Source organism: Fundulus heteroclitus, chromosome 1 (assembly GCF_011125445.2).
Source record: "Fundulus heteroclitus isolate FHET01 chromosome 1, MU-UCD_Fhet_4.1, whole genome shotgun sequence".
Classification (NCBI taxonomy): Eukaryota; Metazoa; Chordata; class Actinopteri; order Cyprinodontiformes; family Fundulidae; genus Fundulus; species Fundulus heteroclitus.
In genome coordinates, this window is record NC_046361.1 from 40,609,359 (window position 1) to 40,627,748 (window position 18,390).

At 42.4% G+C, this 18,390-nt stretch overlaps 1 protein-coding gene across 1 annotated transcript in view; it reads left to right on the plus strand.

Annotated features, from left to right (window-relative positions):
• Positions 1 to 12,158, plus strand: part of LOC105918714 (IQ motif and SEC7 domain-containing protein 2) — a 180,864-nt gene extending 168,706 nt beyond the window's left edge. Inside the window, exons 15-17 of the mRNA XM_036142964.1 lie at positions 5,048 to 5,269; positions 6,190 to 6,239; positions 9,647 to 12,158. Coding sequence (XP_035998857.1) covers positions 5,048 to 5,269; positions 6,190 to 6,239; positions 9,647 to 10,864 — 1,490 coding nt within the window. The 3' untranslated portion in view covers positions 10,865 to 12,158. The remainder of the gene's footprint in view (positions 1 to 5,047; positions 5,270 to 6,189; positions 6,240 to 9,646) is intronic.
• The last annotated feature ends 6,232 nt before the right edge of the window (positions 12,159 to 18,390 follow it).

Genomic DNA, 18,390 nt, shown 5'->3' on the forward strand with positions numbered 1-18,390 from the left:
CCACAGATACCCAGCGACTGGGTTCCACCCTAAACTTCCATTTAATTGACTTATTAAAGTTGGCTGAATGTAGCAAACATTTTTAAAGGAAGAGAAACCCAAATCTGCTCCTATTGCTGAGAATAGACAAGAAAAGAAGTTTGGACACCACTTCACTACATCCTTCACTTCCTGTTCTGGTTAAAACATCCAGCTGTGAAATAGGATCCGCATTTGAAAAGCCAAACATCCTTATGTGTAAATGCAGCAGGATGTGACATTATTTCATCCATTTACAGTTAATATGTAAAAAGTAAAACTTATTTAACGTCGGCAGACTTCATGCATCAGGACATAACGAAGCTGATCTGGTCTTTCCCTGTTTTTAGAAGGATTTAAATCCTTGACCAGGTTTGCAGAAAGTAGTCCAGAAACAGCAATAGGCAATTCATGTGTGGTAAGCTGAAGCTCTAACTGAATTCATCGCCATGACGGTCAGTCGTTTTCACAGGTCAATGATATTGTTAACTTATGTTTGATCTATAAGTACCTGTTTATTAAGTTCTTGGAATCGGCAAGTATCTAGACTGAAGTACTCGTACTTGGTCTGAAAAAACTGGTATGGGGACACCCCTAACTTAGTGGCTGATATTTAACAGATTAATGATGGTGGCGGTACCTGTTACCTTGGGAGCCACTGCTGGAGCGCCACACCTAAGAGAAAGAGTCCACACTGCATCAGTTCTCCTTCAAAAACAGAATCCGCTTTGGTTTAATTTCTTTCTACTGAGATCTTCCTCTTCTTCTCATAAACATGAACACGCTTTGCTTCTTCTGACTCTCAGCCATGTTCAAAGTCTACAGTGAGAGCAGCGGAGCTACAATGAACGGCTAAAACCGAAGCTAACACCAAAGCTAACCGCTAAGCTAACTGCTAAGCTAACCACCAAGCTAACCGCTAAGCTAACCGGATACATAAACACTAGAAGTGCGCAGCCAGCATTAGGAAACTAACAGGGAACGAGCGCACACACTGGTGTTATGTGAACGCCTCAGAATGATGGCATGTGGGACAACCAATAGATAAGGAGATAACCCCAGACCATGAGGGACAGAGGGGGGGCAGGACCGAAACTCTGACCAATCACTGCAAAGGGTGGGGATTGGTCAGAGATTTTACAGACCTGCAGCTCCCACAGAGATCGATTTTTTTTAACCTCCTTTTTGTGAATACATAATGTTTTTACTACTGTCAGTCAGGAAGGACCATTTCACCCAGTACAACAAAAGTGTTTCTGAACAGGATTACCAACTGTAGCTTTATATTTCCTACAGATTTTGTTTGGAGGTTAGTTTGTGTTTCTACCTGAGTTGAAGTCTGGTTTGTTGTTCTCTGTTTTCAGCCCTACTTATATTTTTTAAAATATTTTTTTACATTTTTGTATACAAATGAAAAACTCTTTTTGAAATCTTCCAGTGTCTCTCTGGCTGGTTGTGCAGGGCCCGATACATTTCTAAAAGATTTTTTGGATGGACCCTATAGGTAATTAAAAATAATATATACAATTTTTATCTCAATAGTATGAATTTGAAATCAGATTCTAAAGAAATAAAGCAAGCGCTCGGTAAATGTTTGAATTTTATTAGAAAGCAGCTGACCTGTTCTGTTGCGAGGCAGACTAACAGACTCTGGCAGATCTGTGTTCGATGTCTGGAAAATCATCAGTCGTAACTCTATGAGAGAAGCATCAGGAGTGACAGTCAAACTAACCAATCAGATTAGCTCTTTTTCCACCTGCTGTAGGGACCACTAAACGCAGCTCAGCCAGCATGGTTTTATGGTGAAACAAGCAGAGATTACTGAGAAGCTGCCATAGCTGTAAACCTTTTTAATACTGAATTCATATATTCCCTCCAAAGGCTTCATTTTTCACTGTACCTGGTGTCTAGGCACCCTGGGGGGGTTTCCCTGGAGTTGAGTAGGATTTCAAAGGCTATCAGTTTGCTTTCCTGACTTCTACAGAGTCCAAATGGCTCAGCATGAACATGATTCAGTCACTTTTACCGCAAACACTTTTGTTTTTATGTGTAATTTCTCTCTGGAGGGGACATCAGTCACTTTAGTCCCACTCATGAAATAACACACTGGTCAGAAGTGATGACTGTAATAAAAGTGAAAACTCCCTCTTTTAGGGACCTGCAGGAAGCCGTTGAAGTTTCCCTCCCAGCAGTCATGAATTGGCTCTTTCTGCTTTCCTTTAACCCAGCGACGGCGCTCTCAAGACTGCTGCTGAATTTCACACCTTTAAAACCACCACACACACAGTCAATGTGTTGGATATTAAATCAACCATGTGCGCTTTATATTGCCTCATAACAATTTTGGTTCACTTTTAGCAGCTCGTGAAAAAGAAGTTGATTTTATGTTACATCGTTTGTTGCATGTTTTTCCTGCTCAGACTACCCTCATGGTATCCGGCTGACGTCGGCAAACCCCGGAGGAGAGAGGAAGGTGTTGATCATCTTCACGGCTCCGAGCCAGCAGGACCGAGCGCGCTTCACCTCGGACCTGCGGGAGAGCATCGCAGAGGTCCAGGAGATGGAGAAGTACAGGGTGGAGTGTAAGTGTTTGCTCCACAGCGATGGTGGAGGTCTGATGAGGTTGTCTCACAGCTGCTGGATTCCTGAAAGCTAAACACTGAAAGTGCTGACGTACTGAGGAAAATATGTGTAATTAAGACATATATTGATCTAAATATTAGCAGATTTAGAGGGTCTGTCCCACCTGCAACTATCGTAGTTTTCTCTTCCTGCTGGCTTTAGCTGAAATGTGAGTTAACTGGAAATGGTGCAGAAGGATTTTACCACTTAAGATGAGTTTTGCAGAATTATAGCAAACCAGATAGATCCATAGGTAGAAGAACTGGTCACAGCTATGGAAGCTAATTTTCTTTAGCTTAGAAGTTTTAGAGTTCTTTTAAAGGGACAAATAATGCTTTAAAATTCTTCCTTTCACGATTAAATCATTCAGTTGTGGTCTATATAAAGTGAAACTGCAACTGTTTTGTCTGAACTCCTTGTTAATTTATCCCTACGGCCCGTTTTTTCCCTCTGTTCTGGTAGCGTCTGAGAGCAAGTCGTTTTGGTGCCGTCCCTTTAAATCTAAAGGAGGCGCTTCATACCCCGCCCCCGTCCAGGTCGCAGTGCGTTCTCCTCCCACCCATTCGGCCATTTTTGTAGTCTGCTGGTGGACGGTGTGATGAATTGTGTGGGTTAATAAACCCGACAACCGAACATTTTCACTGATCCACTTATAGCTTCGGCACTCCTCAGCTTGGACAACTAAATTGGGGCGAGAAATAAAAATGGTACATTTGTAAAATCGGTAAGCTGGATGTTCATGACCTTGTTTTGCAGCTCCACAGCAAATAGTGTGACGTAATTGTTAAAAACATGTAAAACAAAACTGGACGGATTAGACGGTCATTATGTAACCATAATCCAATTTCTGGTGGCTCAGAATTCCCACATAACACACAGACACAATGACATCCATGGAAAAATAAAGAGTGACATCCAGAGAGAAGACCCTCAAAAAAGGCAGCAAAAAACATCCATAACAAAAAGCTAAATTTAAATACTCAGATAAAAATAAAATGTAAAAAGCTGACTGTACTGACAATACGTCCTGAGAAGCTAAACAGTGTGTTAACAGTCCTCAGCATCTGGTAAGATTTAAATGTTCAAGTCAAAGCAGACAGGCAGCCGTCAGTTTACAGGATGATGTAAATCACTTTGCAGTTTGCATGCATGCACCAGACAACCACTCGCTGAGAAGCTAATACACATCAGCATGTGAGAGACTTTTAATAATTCTCAATCATATCAAGAACCTGTGGAACCAGCAACATGTTTAACATGTAACAGTCTGTGAACTGGGCTGCTGGTTAATTGATTCCCAGCAGGGGGCGATAGCCTTCACAGCTTTGAAAAAGAACCTGTTTTTAAGTCCATTCATTTTTCATTTAACTCAATTCACTTTTATTTGTATAGCGCCAGTTCATGAAACACGTCATCTCAAGGCTCTTTCCAAAGTCAGACTCCATCAGATCCTCCAGGTTGGTGAGAAAGTTTCCTCTCTAAGGAAACCCAGCAGGTTGCATCAAGTCTCTCCAAGCAGCATTCACTCCTCCTGAAAGAGCGTAGAGCCACAGTGGACAGTTGTCTGCATTGTTGATGGCTTTGCAGCAATCCCTCATACTGAGCATGCATGAAACAGTGAATTGCCCGGGTTGGTGACAATCTGTGGCAACATCTCTGACCCTTTTCTGGACTCGTGCAGCATAACAAGTGTCTAGATCCTGTAGATGGCATCCCACTGTGCTGACCTCACCATCCGTGGTAAATCTTTCCTCTCCTGTCTGCTCCCATACCTCACTGTGACGCTGACACACAGAATGCTTTCAATTGTAGCTCCATAAAAGTTAATGAGCAGCTGAGAAGAAAGTCTAGTGCGCTGCAGTTTCCTGAGAAAGAAGAGTCTTTGTTGGGCCTTCTTCACCAGGTGGGGGGTGTTCTCAGTCTGAAGCCCCTTTCACATAGAAGTCCCAGTAATTTACTTAGACCACTTTCCCGGGTCGAACAAGAATTGGTTCCTTTCACACATGTAGATTAGTCTCAGTTAATTACCGCGTCATCTCTTTTCACACTTAACCCAGCAACGGTGGAATGGATTCACCTGATATCACCTGCAGGTGGCAGTGATGGAAGGGATATGACTTTAACTGATCAAGACGAGCTCTAGAAGAATTTCAGATGGAAATTCTGTCAAACAGCTGATTAGCCACAACAAACAATGGATTTGGAACTGGTGGTTCTTACAGTAGAAATAGCTTAACACTGGAAATTAAGCCCATCACTCCTGACTTGAACTGGCAGAGTAGAAACGGAGAGATTAATGTTGTAAAGTGATCTTAACAAGTTTACATTTAAATTGCTTCACTATACGATGCTCCATGAGGTTTTGCTGCCCCTCTTGTGATTTTCCTTCCTACTTTTCTTCTTTCAGCCGAGCTCGAGAAACAGAAAGGCATGATGCGTCCCGGCATGTTGGCGGGATCAGGCGGGATGGGGACGTCAGGGAGCGGGACCAGCTCTGCAGGAGGGCCCATGAAGGGCGAGGTGGTGAACGGCATCCTGGGAAGGCCGAGCCTCGACGACACGTACGCCTCCGTGGACGGACTTAAACGGACAGCGCTCAGCTCCTCGCTCAGAGATCTCTCAGAGACGGGTAAGGACCGGATGCTGGACATCCAGAACTATCCGAATCGTCCTGGTCCTGTCCTCATTTATGTGTCGGCTTAACTGCAAGCAACTATGAAGCTGAAATCTTTTTAAGAGGAAAAGTACAAAGTTATTTGGGTCACTGACTTTAAAACCTGCAGAAAGCACAATAAACGTCTTTACAACCACTTCAATTAGATTCTAAGAAAATGCGGTTCATAGGAAGCAACACATCAAGAAATAATAATGATGATGCAGTTCAGGCTCGTTTCTCAGCTGAAGGATTTTCTGATTTCTTCTGACTCACAGTGAACCTGCATCTGTGCTGTTATGCAACATATTACAGTCCACAGGGGAAAAACACCAAACTGATGCTCTAGTGCAGTGTTTCCCCCTGCTGGACAGAAATAGGAACTACATTCTAACTTTGTAGGAATGGCTTTGCTGTTAAAGTTGTTCCTCATGGATTATTTAACCAGTGAAATCAAACTGACCATTGCTAACAATTTAGGCAATTGGGCAATTATGAAAAATTCATTAATTAATTAAATTTTAATTATCTATATATGTAAAAAAAATGAATACATTTTATATATATATATATATATATATATATATATATATATATATGTATATATATATATATATATATATATGTGTGTGTGTGTGTGTATATACACACACATATATACATATAATAGATTTTCTCCCTTTTTTGAAAGTTTAGTTTTTTATGTTCATCAATTAACATCCAGCATCATTATAGCCTCATCATTCAACATGAACATGAACGAAGGGGAAACATTCCCTTTCCAGGTCTGAACAGAAAACTCCCTGAGGAGCAGGTTGAATGTTAACGTCTGTCCAGCTTATTCCTTTTTTTCCTGTCAAATAAATAGTAACCTACTGGTTCTGATTGGATAACAGGGAAGCGAGGTCGTAGGAACAGTGTGGGCTCATTGGACAGTACCATTGAAGTAAGTCTGTTTGGGGGCGGGGCTACAAACTTGCATGACCGCCGTGCACCGCTGCTGTTGCATGCCTCACTGCCTGCTGAGTAAAAAGTCGTCTGAATATGTTTGTGAAGTTTTATAAATGTTGAAACATTTGCCTCTATGCTGCATGTGCAACTATTTCTTCTAATCTTTAACATATCAGAGTTGATGAAAGATTCACAGAAATATTAAAATATTGCTGAGCTGAAAGCTCAGTAATTACATCTGTTTGAAGTAAATGGGGCCGGGCTCGCTCGATTGCAGTTATACTCAACTGTGCCTGCTTGGCACTAGACCACCTTGGTCAGAACTACGTAGCAATTTGATGGGAAAGTTCTTCAGAGGACCAACTCTGACATATCTGAAAATAAATAAATGTGCTAGAAATAAATAAAGGAGCAATAAATAAGTAAGCACACCAGTAAAGGAGCTTTATAGTAATACTGACACCTTGTGGCTCAAATCAGTAAAACAGCTTGCCAATCACAACAATCTAATATGCCGTTTTTTAAAGGTGTGTTGCTGTTGTGAATTTTTACTTCCACAGGACGTGCTTATTATGATGTATTCTCTTCTACTTCTGGTCTGCATCTCTGACTGGCTTCCATGTCTGCAGGCTGCTGCTCTTTTGCTAACATAAAATATGAAATGCTGCTCTCTGCTTCCTGAACCCTGGGAACTTTCATATGATTGGCTCAGGAACCAGGAAGTAAACACTCAGAGCTGAAGTAGTTCTGGACCGTACCTCTAGGTTTGAAAGGAGAAAACGTGACTAAGACATTGTTGATGGAGAGGACCGATTGTTTATAGAGAATGTTACTTCAGTCCCAAGTGACAAATGAGAATGATTTAGGTTGATTTTACACTAAATATCTTGTTTTTAGCTCCTTTAATTGTACGAAAATGTTTCAAAATAAATAAATTTAGACAGCAATTAAATTATACATTTATACATAAATGTATATATATATATATATATATATATATATATATATATATATATTAGCTTCTTTATTCTTTCACCTTTGTAATAATTACTTTATTCATTTACTGTTATATTGTTTAACTTTATTTATGAATTAATCATTTTAGAATATATTTATTTGGGTTTGTTTTAATTTTTTGTTTTATTCTTCCTCTGTATTTTTTAACCAAGTTTATTTCTTAAACACTATTTATTTCTACCTCTCCTTTGTAACTGTTTTGTATGTATTTCTGCCTCATTATGCAAATGAGGATGGGCGGGTCTTAAGGGGACAACTGCTGCCTATTGGTTGGTTAGCATCAGACTTGATGTCCTCTGTTGCAAACCTGTCCGTGTAATGAACGAGGCTGTTAATGAATTGAGTTTAAACAGATCATACTTAAATTAGGCAAACACTGTTCAAATAAGCATGTAGGCTGATACCACAGGAGAACAATAAAGTGCCATTTTCTATTGTAATCCACTATGACGATGAGGTAATGACTCTCTTGCTTCCTTTTTTAACCAAAGTTAAATTTCAGTTTCAAGTTAATCTCTATTTCCACGTTTTGATGGCTGGAAATGAGACAGAGCCGACTGGATTCCTGCACAAGAGCTAGTTTAGCACGACACCTGCAGACTCCCAACATCAATGTGGCGCTCACTGAAAACGTTCAGTCAGAGCGTCCACACGACCGATAATAAAGCCAGGAATTACTGCGCTGTTTTCAAATAAAGTTGCTAAAAGCTTCAGATCATTGTGACAGGAGCAGTGTGTAGAGTCTAGCGCTCCTGAAGTCTGGTGCTAACCAACCAATAGGCAGCAGTGTCCTCTTAAGACCCGCCCACCTCATTTGCATAAGGAGTCAGAAATACACATAGAAAAGGAAAAGGAGAGGCAGAAAATAGCATTAAAGAAATTAATAGGGTAAAAAATTATACCAAGGACGAATAAAAGACAAAAAATTTAAACATACACATCAATAAATACTTTTTAAAATTTGAACATTATAACAGAAAATAAGTGAATAAGGTAAATGTTACTTAGGTGAAAAAATGTTACTCTAATTAAAAGTGATATACCCATTTATGTCTCATTGTATAACTTAATTACTGCCTACATTTACTGATTTGCTGTATTTTTGAGCATTTAATTCTATGCTTATTTATTTACTACACATTGATTTATTTCTGTATTTATTTTTAAATAAATCAGAGTTGGTCCCTCATAAAAGTCAGGAGTGAGACAGGAAGAGAGACATGGTAGCATGTCTCTCTTCCTGTCTCACTCCAAACATCCAAGCATTTAATAAACAGTGTATTTACCCATGGAAAGAGCTCAGCAGTATAGGAGACAGAGGCGTTTACTGCCCAGCCTGTTTATGCTGGCAGAATCTCCAAAATGTGTGCTACATACTCTCGCCTGAATACTCGATGTTTGGCGGTCCGCAGACCAAGCCTCTACGCAGCCAGTAGGTCAGGAAAATAATCTGTGTGGGTCTTATTGTCGGATCGGACGTTTTGGTGCATCTCAGCCTAACGCTCAGTGATTTTATTGCTTTTCACATTTCTCCTCACTTCTGCATGTTTAACACATTAACACTGTTACTGCTATTTTTCTTCACTCTCCAGAACAAACCACAGCCTGGTTTGTGTCTAATCATTAGACATAATCTTGTGCTTGTTTTAAATTTTTCTCCACAAATGCTGTTTAACAAAGGCTTAAATGCTCATGTTCACTAGTTAGAACTCAAGGAGGAGGACTATGCTCAGAGGTGGGTAGAATAGCCAAAAATTGCACTCAAGTAAGAGTAGCACTACTTCAACATATTTTTACTCAAGTAAAAAAGTATTCAGTAAGAAGGCTACCTAAGTACTGAGTAACTAACCATAACAGCTGATGATTTAATATTTAAAAATGATGTAATCGGACAGACAAACATAAAAGACTCTGTGTGAATTCTGGTATTTTAAAGACAAAAATTAAAAATTACAAAGAATGACATAATTACAAAACAACAAATTCAGCCAGAAGAAACACTATTAAATTTTTGGTAAAAAAAAAAAAAAACAAGTCAGTTCTTTATTCATGAAGTTACTCGCAGTAGGAAAAGTAGCCAGACATTTTACTCAAGCTGGAGTAACGATACCTGAGTAATAATATGACTTAAATAAAAGTACATTTTCTTTAAAAATTTACTCCAGCAAATGTAACTAGTTACTACCCACCTCTGACTATGCTTTCACTCTTCTGGTATCTGATCATCAGCACGAAAGGAAAATCCGAGTATCTGAACCAGTTATTGTCCACTACAATTATCATTGTTGACCAATGATAATTAGTTTTGTCTCTTCCTTTCTTTGTTCTGACCTCTCTACTATCACACCCATTGTTTTATTTTATTTCTGCTCTTCCTGTTCTCAGGGTTCCATTATTAGCAGCCCACGGCCTCACCAACAGCGTCCCTTGCAGGGAGCAAGTCTGTCCTACAGCCCCATGATGGTCCCTTCGTCTCCAGCAGCTTACCGGCCACACCGCCCTACTCAGAGCCCCGGTACGGGGGTGGGGGGTGGGCCGGGGCTCTGTCACAACCAGGGAGGGGTCACTACGTCTCCTCTCGCGAGCGGGGTAGGGGCTGGGGGCGGAGGAGGGATGGTGGGGGGCGGCGGCCAGATTCCAGGAGCCCGAATGGGGAATTTCTTCGGCAGCCGAAGAGGCAAAGTTCCTGGTCCCCTGACGATGATGTCACCCCCTCCTCAGGGTCCACCGAGTCCTCTGATGATATCATCACCCCCCCATTACCCCGCCCCCGCGCCTCCCATCGCCCTCCCATCCTCCCCTTCCCCATGCCCCTCCCCATCGCCCAACCTCGGCCAGTCGGACTCGGCAGGAGCTGGAGGGGGAGGAGGTCCGGGAGGGGGGCCGTCCAAGCTCCAGGTTTTGCACGCCCAGTACTGCCACGGCAACAGTGGAGGAGGCGGAGTCAATGTTACTGGGCACCAGCAGCAGCAGACACCCCCTCCCCCCTACCATCACCATCACCGCTACCACATGCAGAACATGCCACAGCATCACCCCCTGTCGCACCGGTTTTCCGCACCCCTACGGCAAGGGTGCGCTCCCTCTCACACCCAGCCACATCAGAGGTTGCAGCAAGGCTCCGCCCAGCACCCCCGCTACAACATGGCCGCTGGCTTTACAACACCCCCGCCGTTGTCCCCGCACTCCCCCGTCACTCCTACTACCCCGCACGGACTCTACCACCCGGGCAGGCCGGGTGGAGGCACCAAGCTCCCTCTGACCATCTCCCACTCACAGCCCCACCCTCACGCTCATACACACACTCACAACCATGCCATGCATACACACTCCCCGCTAAGCCCCTCCCCCTCCGCAACAGGCTCCACCCACTTCATCTTCTCCACCCCACCGCCACAGACTCCCTCAGCGCGTCTCGTCACCCAGACACCCCCTCAGCCCTATACACCCCAGTACCCACCGCTGTCGTCCATCCCGCCTCCGCCGCCACACTCCCCCTTACCTCCCCCGTCGTCTGCCCCGCTCTCCCCGCTCCCCCCAGGGGTGGGGCAAGGGGGAGGCCCCAAATCGAAGCCCGTCAGCCGGATCAGCACGGTCGTGTGAAGAAACAGAAATCAAGGACAGTGGTGCGCAACCCTGCAGTGAGTCGGCAGGGGGCGATATTGAGACTGAGTGCGAGAGGGAAGAGGGGAAGAAGAGGGGGAGGACAGATGCAGGTGTATCAAAATGGTCGCCTGATGAGGAGAAGAGCTTTAAGAGCGGGGAAGAGGAAGTTACTCAGCCTGTGCTATTTCCACATCGACTTTCCTGGCAGGTAGAAAGGTGTTTAAGGGGTAATTGCTTCTCTGCAGGGGCAAAGCTCCAACTTAGGTCTAATAATGTCCTCATCTTCCCTTCATACTGCCCCGTGAGGTGAGCCGAGACTCAGTTGGACATTTTTGTAGTTCTTCACTGAAAGACAAAGTGTTCGTCTCATGTTGTGAGTACCTTATTAACATTTTTGTGTCGCTGTAGTGGACAAATGGTTGAGGGACCAGTCAGGAAGGGAACAGTGCCTCAAGATAAAACACGAGGGTTCGTGCTCAGAGTTGAAGGGACAGTTTGGGTTTTTCCCTGAGAAGGAGTCCAAAAATAACAGTAGTTTTACACCATGTTGTTCAGCACAAAAATCAACACTTTATTTTTGATTTTGACATATTTACAAGCCATGTGGCAGAGGCAGTGGTGTTTAACATTAATATGGTGGCGTTTGTGTCTTAGACAGGCGTGCATGACCTGTGCAATAGCTAATGATTATCAGTGTGTTTCTGGTTAATATCCATTATGCAGGGATAGATTTGTCGCGATGCAAAGCCCCGATCCAGCGTTTTATTTGACCACGAGAAGTGAAGCTGCCTGAAGACTTTACTCTCTGGACGATAAACTTCCTAAAACCTTTAAATAAGCCATCTAAACAAAAACTACAGGTGTCTTTGTTTTTGTTCTGCAAAAACTACTAAAAGCCTTTAGTGTTTGTGGATTACAGGGTTTCAGCAGGGGGCGCTATACTGTTGTTTTGGAATGGGACTTTTCCAGAATTCCTCACCTATTTCCTGTAAATTTGGGGATTCTTTGTACTAAATCTGTGAATGCTCTCGTCCTTTATCAAATACCCCAGTATATATGACAGTGTACGGCTGAATTTGTCAGAAATAATAATATCTGTCATTTGTATTTGGTGCTCCATGATGTGTTTGCGACCCTGAAAGTTGCCAGAGAAGGAGATTACGATGAAAGATACCAAACAGAGGAATACAATGTTGTTGTTGTTTTCTATTGATGAAGAGGCTGGAGCTACTCTACTTAAGATACAAACATGATGTTTTTATTTTTGATTTAATTAAACAAGATCACCTTACAGTGCAACTTTCTGTACCTTTCTCAGCAGCAATGTTAATGGACCTGGGTGGGAAAACAAGAATAAAAAGCCAGTTTAACAAAAATCTACAAGAGGCAGCAGAACAGGGTCCCACATTTAAGAACTGCCCAAGTTTTATCTCAACCCAACACCACCTGTTAGTAGTACCGATGTGTTTTAATGTGATCTTTGGTCCCTTTAATGAGATGCTTTAAAACCAGACTGGAGAAGCTGCTAAGCCCCAAAGACATATTTGGTGATAAATGGCCAGTGGGGCCGAGACGGCGGACGGTGCGAGCATCAATGGCACCGCAGGTTTTCCCTGGTTCCCGTCACTCGTTTCACTACGTGAACTCAGGACTTGGCCAGGTAGAGTGACCGAGTCGTTACAAGGTGAGATGAGATGGCCCATGAGAGGTTCCTCTTGTCGGCTACGATGACGTGTTTATTCGTTTGAAGCTTTTTACCTCGTTGTCGTTTCTTTCCTCCTTTTTTTAATTTGAAGAAATAATTTGGAAATTGGACTAATTTTCTATAAGGTTACTCAGTAAATGACCAAATACCAAATACTTCTCAGCTCTGGCTGAAACATTAGGCACTAAGTCCAATGAAAGGAATGTGTATGTACTGCAGGCGAAGAAGTGCAAATTGGGCTTTGGACGTGATTGCACAGTGGAATCATCTTCACCTTCCTACATAGAAAGACTTGAATGGTGTGTCTGGAAAACAACAAAAGTTAGTTTAGAGATATGATTTTTAAGGTCCAAACAAAGTCATAGTCATTTCCTCATTCCTAAACCGCTTCCTGTAAACACGCAGATTATTTCTAGCAATGTCTTCATTCCCATGGAAACACCAAAAGTGACCAAAGATGTTTAGTAATTTAGTTACATTATAATTTGATGTCAACAAGAAAGCCCAAAGCTGAGCTTTTTTTGTAGTCTGGGACTGCTTTTCAAAAAAAAAAAAAAATTGTCATATTATTTTTCCCTATCCAAGGCTGAAATGTTTTTTAAAACTTTTATATATTAACATTACAGCGTTCTCAGGTCCCAATAGTTGGATGACAGTTGATTGGCTGAAAGCTATTAAGTTCAGAGTGGATCTAGGATTCCATCATTATCACAAAGACCAGCTTGGAAAAATATTAGAAATACTATTAAAGAGGCACAGTGGCTCTGCCATATCTCAGTAACTGTACTTCCTAGCTTTATTTCATATTAAAGCAGATCTTTGTCCACCTTAACTTTAAGTTGGCAAACCAACAATGGCACCAAAAACCAAGAATAGCTTCTTCAAAGTTTGTTGTTTAGTCTTGTAATTCTTTTATTATAATTTCCTCAATGTTATTTTTGTTTGGGTGGGGCTGCATTGATTTGTACCGCAGCAGAACAGAGGAGCTCAGACTAACAGAACCAGTCATTGGGCCTTTGGGACCGTGAAGCTAATATTCAAACAGCTAGCATTAGCTTTTAGCATCCGGGAGGTTTACTACTTCCCTGTTGCAGAGCTTCTTCAATGCTGCTTCTCCATGTCTGGTTCTGGTTCTAGTTCTGCAGAGCAGGCTGGAGCCAGAAGACCTGAGTGGTCTGGAGGGTTGATGCCCTGATAACAAGTCTGTGATGGATTTAGGTGCTAATTCAGGGATTTATAGACTAACAGAAGGATTTTAAAGTCTATTCTCTGAGATCCAGGGAGCCATGAAAGGACTTCAGAACCGGGTCCATGTTCTCTACGTTCTTAGTCTTAGTGGAAGGACTTCAGAACCGGGTCCATGTTCTCTACGTTCTTAGTCTTAGTGGAAGGACTTCAGAACCGGGTCCATGTTCTCTACGTTCTTAGTCTTAGTGAGGACTTCAGAACCGGGTCCATGTTCTCTACGTTCTTAGTCTTAGTGAGGACTTCAGAACCGGGTCCATGTTCTCTACGTTCTTAGTCTTAGTGGAAGGACTTCAGAACCGGGTCCATGTTCTCTACTTTCTTAGTCTTAGTGAGGACTTCAGAACCGGGTCCATGTTCTCTTCGTTCTTAGTCTTAGTGGAAGGACTTCAGAACCGGGTCCATGTTCTCTACTTTCTTAGTCTTAGTGAGGACTTCAGAACCGGGTCCATGTTCTCTACGTTCTTAGTCTTAGTGGAAGGACTTCAGAACCGGGTCCATGTTCTCTACTTTCTTAGTCTTAGTGAGGACTTCAGAACCGGGTCCATGTTCTCTTCGTTCTTAGTCTTAGTGGAAGGACTTCAGAACCGGGTCCATGTTCTCTACTTTCTTAGTCTTAGTGAGGACTTCAGAACCGGGTCCATGTTCTCTACGTTCTTAGTCTTAGTGAGGACGCGGGCAGCAGCGTTCTGGATCAGCTGCAGCTGTCTGATCCACTTTTTAGGCAGACCTGTGAAAACACCGTTGCAGTGATCAGTTCTACTAAAGATAAACATGGATTAGTCAACAAATAATCTTCATTATTCTTCTTCGTCGTCCATGATTATTTAAACTGAACTCACGTTTGATCTTGAGAGATTTCACAAGTTTCCCGTCTGACAACAGAATGATCCCAAATGAAATCTGTTCCTGTGTGGCGTGTTGAGCTCGCTGTCTGACCGGACAGCACACGCTGTACGAGCAAACCTCTTTTATCTGTGACTTTTTAATCGTTACGCCTGATGTCTCTCAGGTTTTTCAACCAACCTTTAGGTATTAACTGCTTAAAATGTTTAAACAGGATATTAGTTCAAAACCTCTGAACTCAGTTCCCGACCAGATTTTATGACCACAGCACCATCGGGTCTAGGTTTAGGGCAAAGTTTCTGAGCCTTAACGACTCTGTTTACAAAACCCAAACTGTGTTTCCTGGGACGAGCCGCTTTAAAGGCCAGTGAAGACCTGCAGTGGATAAAAAGCGTTGAACATATCACAGCGGTGGAGATTCTCAGTCCAGCTTAAGTAGAAGACACCTGGACATTTGGCTTGTTTCTTGCAGTTTATTTTGGGTTAGAGGAGAAATGCCTACAAGAAGCCAGAGACATTTCCAGCTGCCTTCTATTTAAACACTTAGTATTTCAACAGTTTTAAATAGCATAAGAAAAGTCCAACAGATGGATTGAAGCATGAATCAAGTGCAGCTCAGTTACCTTCAGGACAATTTTCACTTTAACAACCACAGTTTTCCAAAGAGTGGCTGAACTCAGATTCTCATATTAACGGGAAAACCGGTGGAGGTCATTCAGTCTTGGTCTGATGTTTCTCTTTCCTTTATTTATTGCTTCATACATCACAGAGATTTAACCCTCGGTAAGCTCTAGAAGATCAATGCACAAAACTGCCGATGTCTTGAGTAAAGATCCCCTCTGGCTGTCACTGGATGCATTTATCACAGATTTTTACAGAAATACCTGGTTTCCCACCCAGTCCCAACGACATTGTGAGAACGTTTGAGTGATGTTTTACCTGCCACGTGTTTCAAAATGGAGAACAAGGTGCCTTCAGACATAAGGATGGTACGATATATGATAATCATTGGAACCATTATTCAAGAAAAAACATTTTGACAACAAATGAATCCGTATCTGTCAGCCGTGCGTCGGTTGATGTGTCCATTTAGAAGAGAAAGTAACAAGCCATTATCTTTATTTTTAAGAAACAAAGTGTTGGCTGATAGACTGAGCCTTTGGTCACCCTCACCATCCAACAAAGAAACTAAAGGACCCGAAACTTGGACCTAAAGTCTTCTGGAAGGACTTGAGAACATCTCATCGGACTGGAGAGTAAAACGTCCCAACATCTCACACCATCAAGTTGAAATCTCTTTAACAAACTCAGTTTTACACATTATTTTTGTACTTTGAGTTTAAAACCATAATCTCAGCATTTTCTTCCAGAATGTTTTCTTTTTCTTAATCAATGTTCCTGGATTTCAGAAACCAATGAGTGCTTGAAGAAAGTTCCTCCACCTCCCCAAACCCGCCAGCTCTGGTTTATATAACCAGCATTTAACTGGTGGATGATGGGAAATGTTGTTTTTAGCTTCCCTCCGTTTACCTGAAACCAACTGTAGATATAAAACTGTACAGTGTGTTCTTGTTTCAGTGGGGCCAACAGCATCGATCTGTAACCGACGTCCAGAATTGCTTGAAATAACAAAACACTCGCTCTAAAAAACCAAAAGTTTCTCCTGGTTCTTCAGGCTGCTTTGGTTCCTCTCTGGAAATATACCAAAAAAAAAAAAAAAAAAAGGCGTCAGAGTTTTTAGAAAGAGTTCATGGACTTTTCCTGATGGGACCCCTCATTATGGGGCCCACATTGGTTTCAATCTGAAGAACCACTTTGACTTTTTAGAGCAAGCTTCTGATATCAGTATTGTTGTGTGACGAGCTTTTATTAACATGAAGTACTCCTTGGGCTGCGTTGTATTTTTTAGCATTTTTGATTTTGTTATGTGCTGAAAATGTGAAATGTTCCTTTCTGATTCGGGCTTCTGACCTTAAACTCTAAAACCTTTTTTTTGACATGTTTATAACGACACCAACAATGATCTATTGCTAACTTACAAACGGTTGTAACCGACTAATTTTTGCTCACACACCGCCGCGTCGCCACATGTGGGTCATAAGAAAGCTTCTCGCCAACATAGACACCAAACAAGAAACTTCATGCTGAGCTTCTTGAAGCTCCGGACCGTTTGGTCTGCAGAACGTCTCCAGAAAAACCTTGTCCTTTATGGGGGGCCTTACAGAACCCTGACCCTTTCAGAGTCAACTGAAATACCTGAAAACAAAAAGAGGGTCTCATAAAACACCGGATCAAGCCTAGAACACCAGTCATTGTGCTTCAGTGCATGTCCAAGAGAAATCATTCCTCATTTCCATGTGTGTGTTTCTGCATGAACTGTAAACTCTATATCCTCCAAAAACCAACTGGGCCAAATCCTTCAGCTTTAAGATCTGTCACCTTCCTTGGACTACACCTCTGGGCTTAGTTCTGCTTGCATAGGTTCTGAAACTAACTTGGATCAATGTTCCGTCTGGTACCACCTTTAGAACGGATCCAACCATCAGCAGTGCTCTAAGCAGGAGTAGAAATCAGACGCTCCTTTTCTCGATGAAGTCGGTACCAACTCTATAAATCAGGTCCAACTATGGATGAAATATAGTACGAGAAATGACTCTCTTTGTATTTAATAAAAATAAGACCATTATTCTGAAGCAGTGACCCAGCACCTGTAGAACCACCTCCAGCACCAGTACCTCACAGCAGCGGTTCTCAGTCGGACCTTCTCCGTCCCTCACCTTGTTGTGGAGGAGGTTTGGCCCACTCTTCTGTCAACAGGTTTGCAGACACTAGTTTCTGCTCAACTTTCTGACCTCAACCAACCTGGTTGAGGTCCAAACTTTGACTAGGCCATAACCCATCAATTTCTTTTCTTTCTCAGCCTTTCTGATGAAGATTTGCTGATTTGTTTAGGATCCTTTTGATGAGCCAGTCTGGGCCAAGCTTCAGCTGTTGGACAGTTGGACTCACCTTTTCTCGCTCTGCAGGTTTAGAACCTTCTTATGGAGAAGTTTGCGGTCCAATCAATGACTGCAAGGTCCTGTGCCCAAGTACTGTGGCTGCAAAACAAGCCCAGATCATCACTCCCCCACCACCATGCCTGACAGTAGCCATGAAGTAGTTCTGCTCATGCTAATGTTTTGGTTTTCTCCAAACATGAAGATGAGCGTTACGGCTGCCTCCTTTCAACCCCCCAGACGGCCGTTCTTGTTCTAGTTATCCTGTCGTTAACTTTAACCGTTGACCTGCTGACCGAGCCGGTGAATAACGGTCCTCTCTGCAGAATGATGGACTGTAGTTGGAACCGCTGCTTCTTTAAGGTCATTGCCTGCGTCTCATTGTGTTGCCACACCTGAACGCTCCAGAGCAGCAAACTGCCAACACGGTTGCTTTTATAGAGATGTTCGCACTGATGATGCTCCTTTAAGGCTCATTAGAGGCGCCTGGCTGCTGATGCTGCTGCCTTCCTCCTCAAACCAACAGAAGCAGGAAGAGTGGACGTTTTGCCACACTGCTTCTGCATTTTGATTTACTTTTTGTTAAAGATATTCGCTGCATGACTGATGTTTTATTTTCATTAAATTTAATTTTTTGCTTCACATTTCAACTGTACAAATGTGGCTTTCTGACAGCAATTGGAACTAGGGGCTTCCCATGAGGTAACAAATGAATCCAACATTTACTAAAT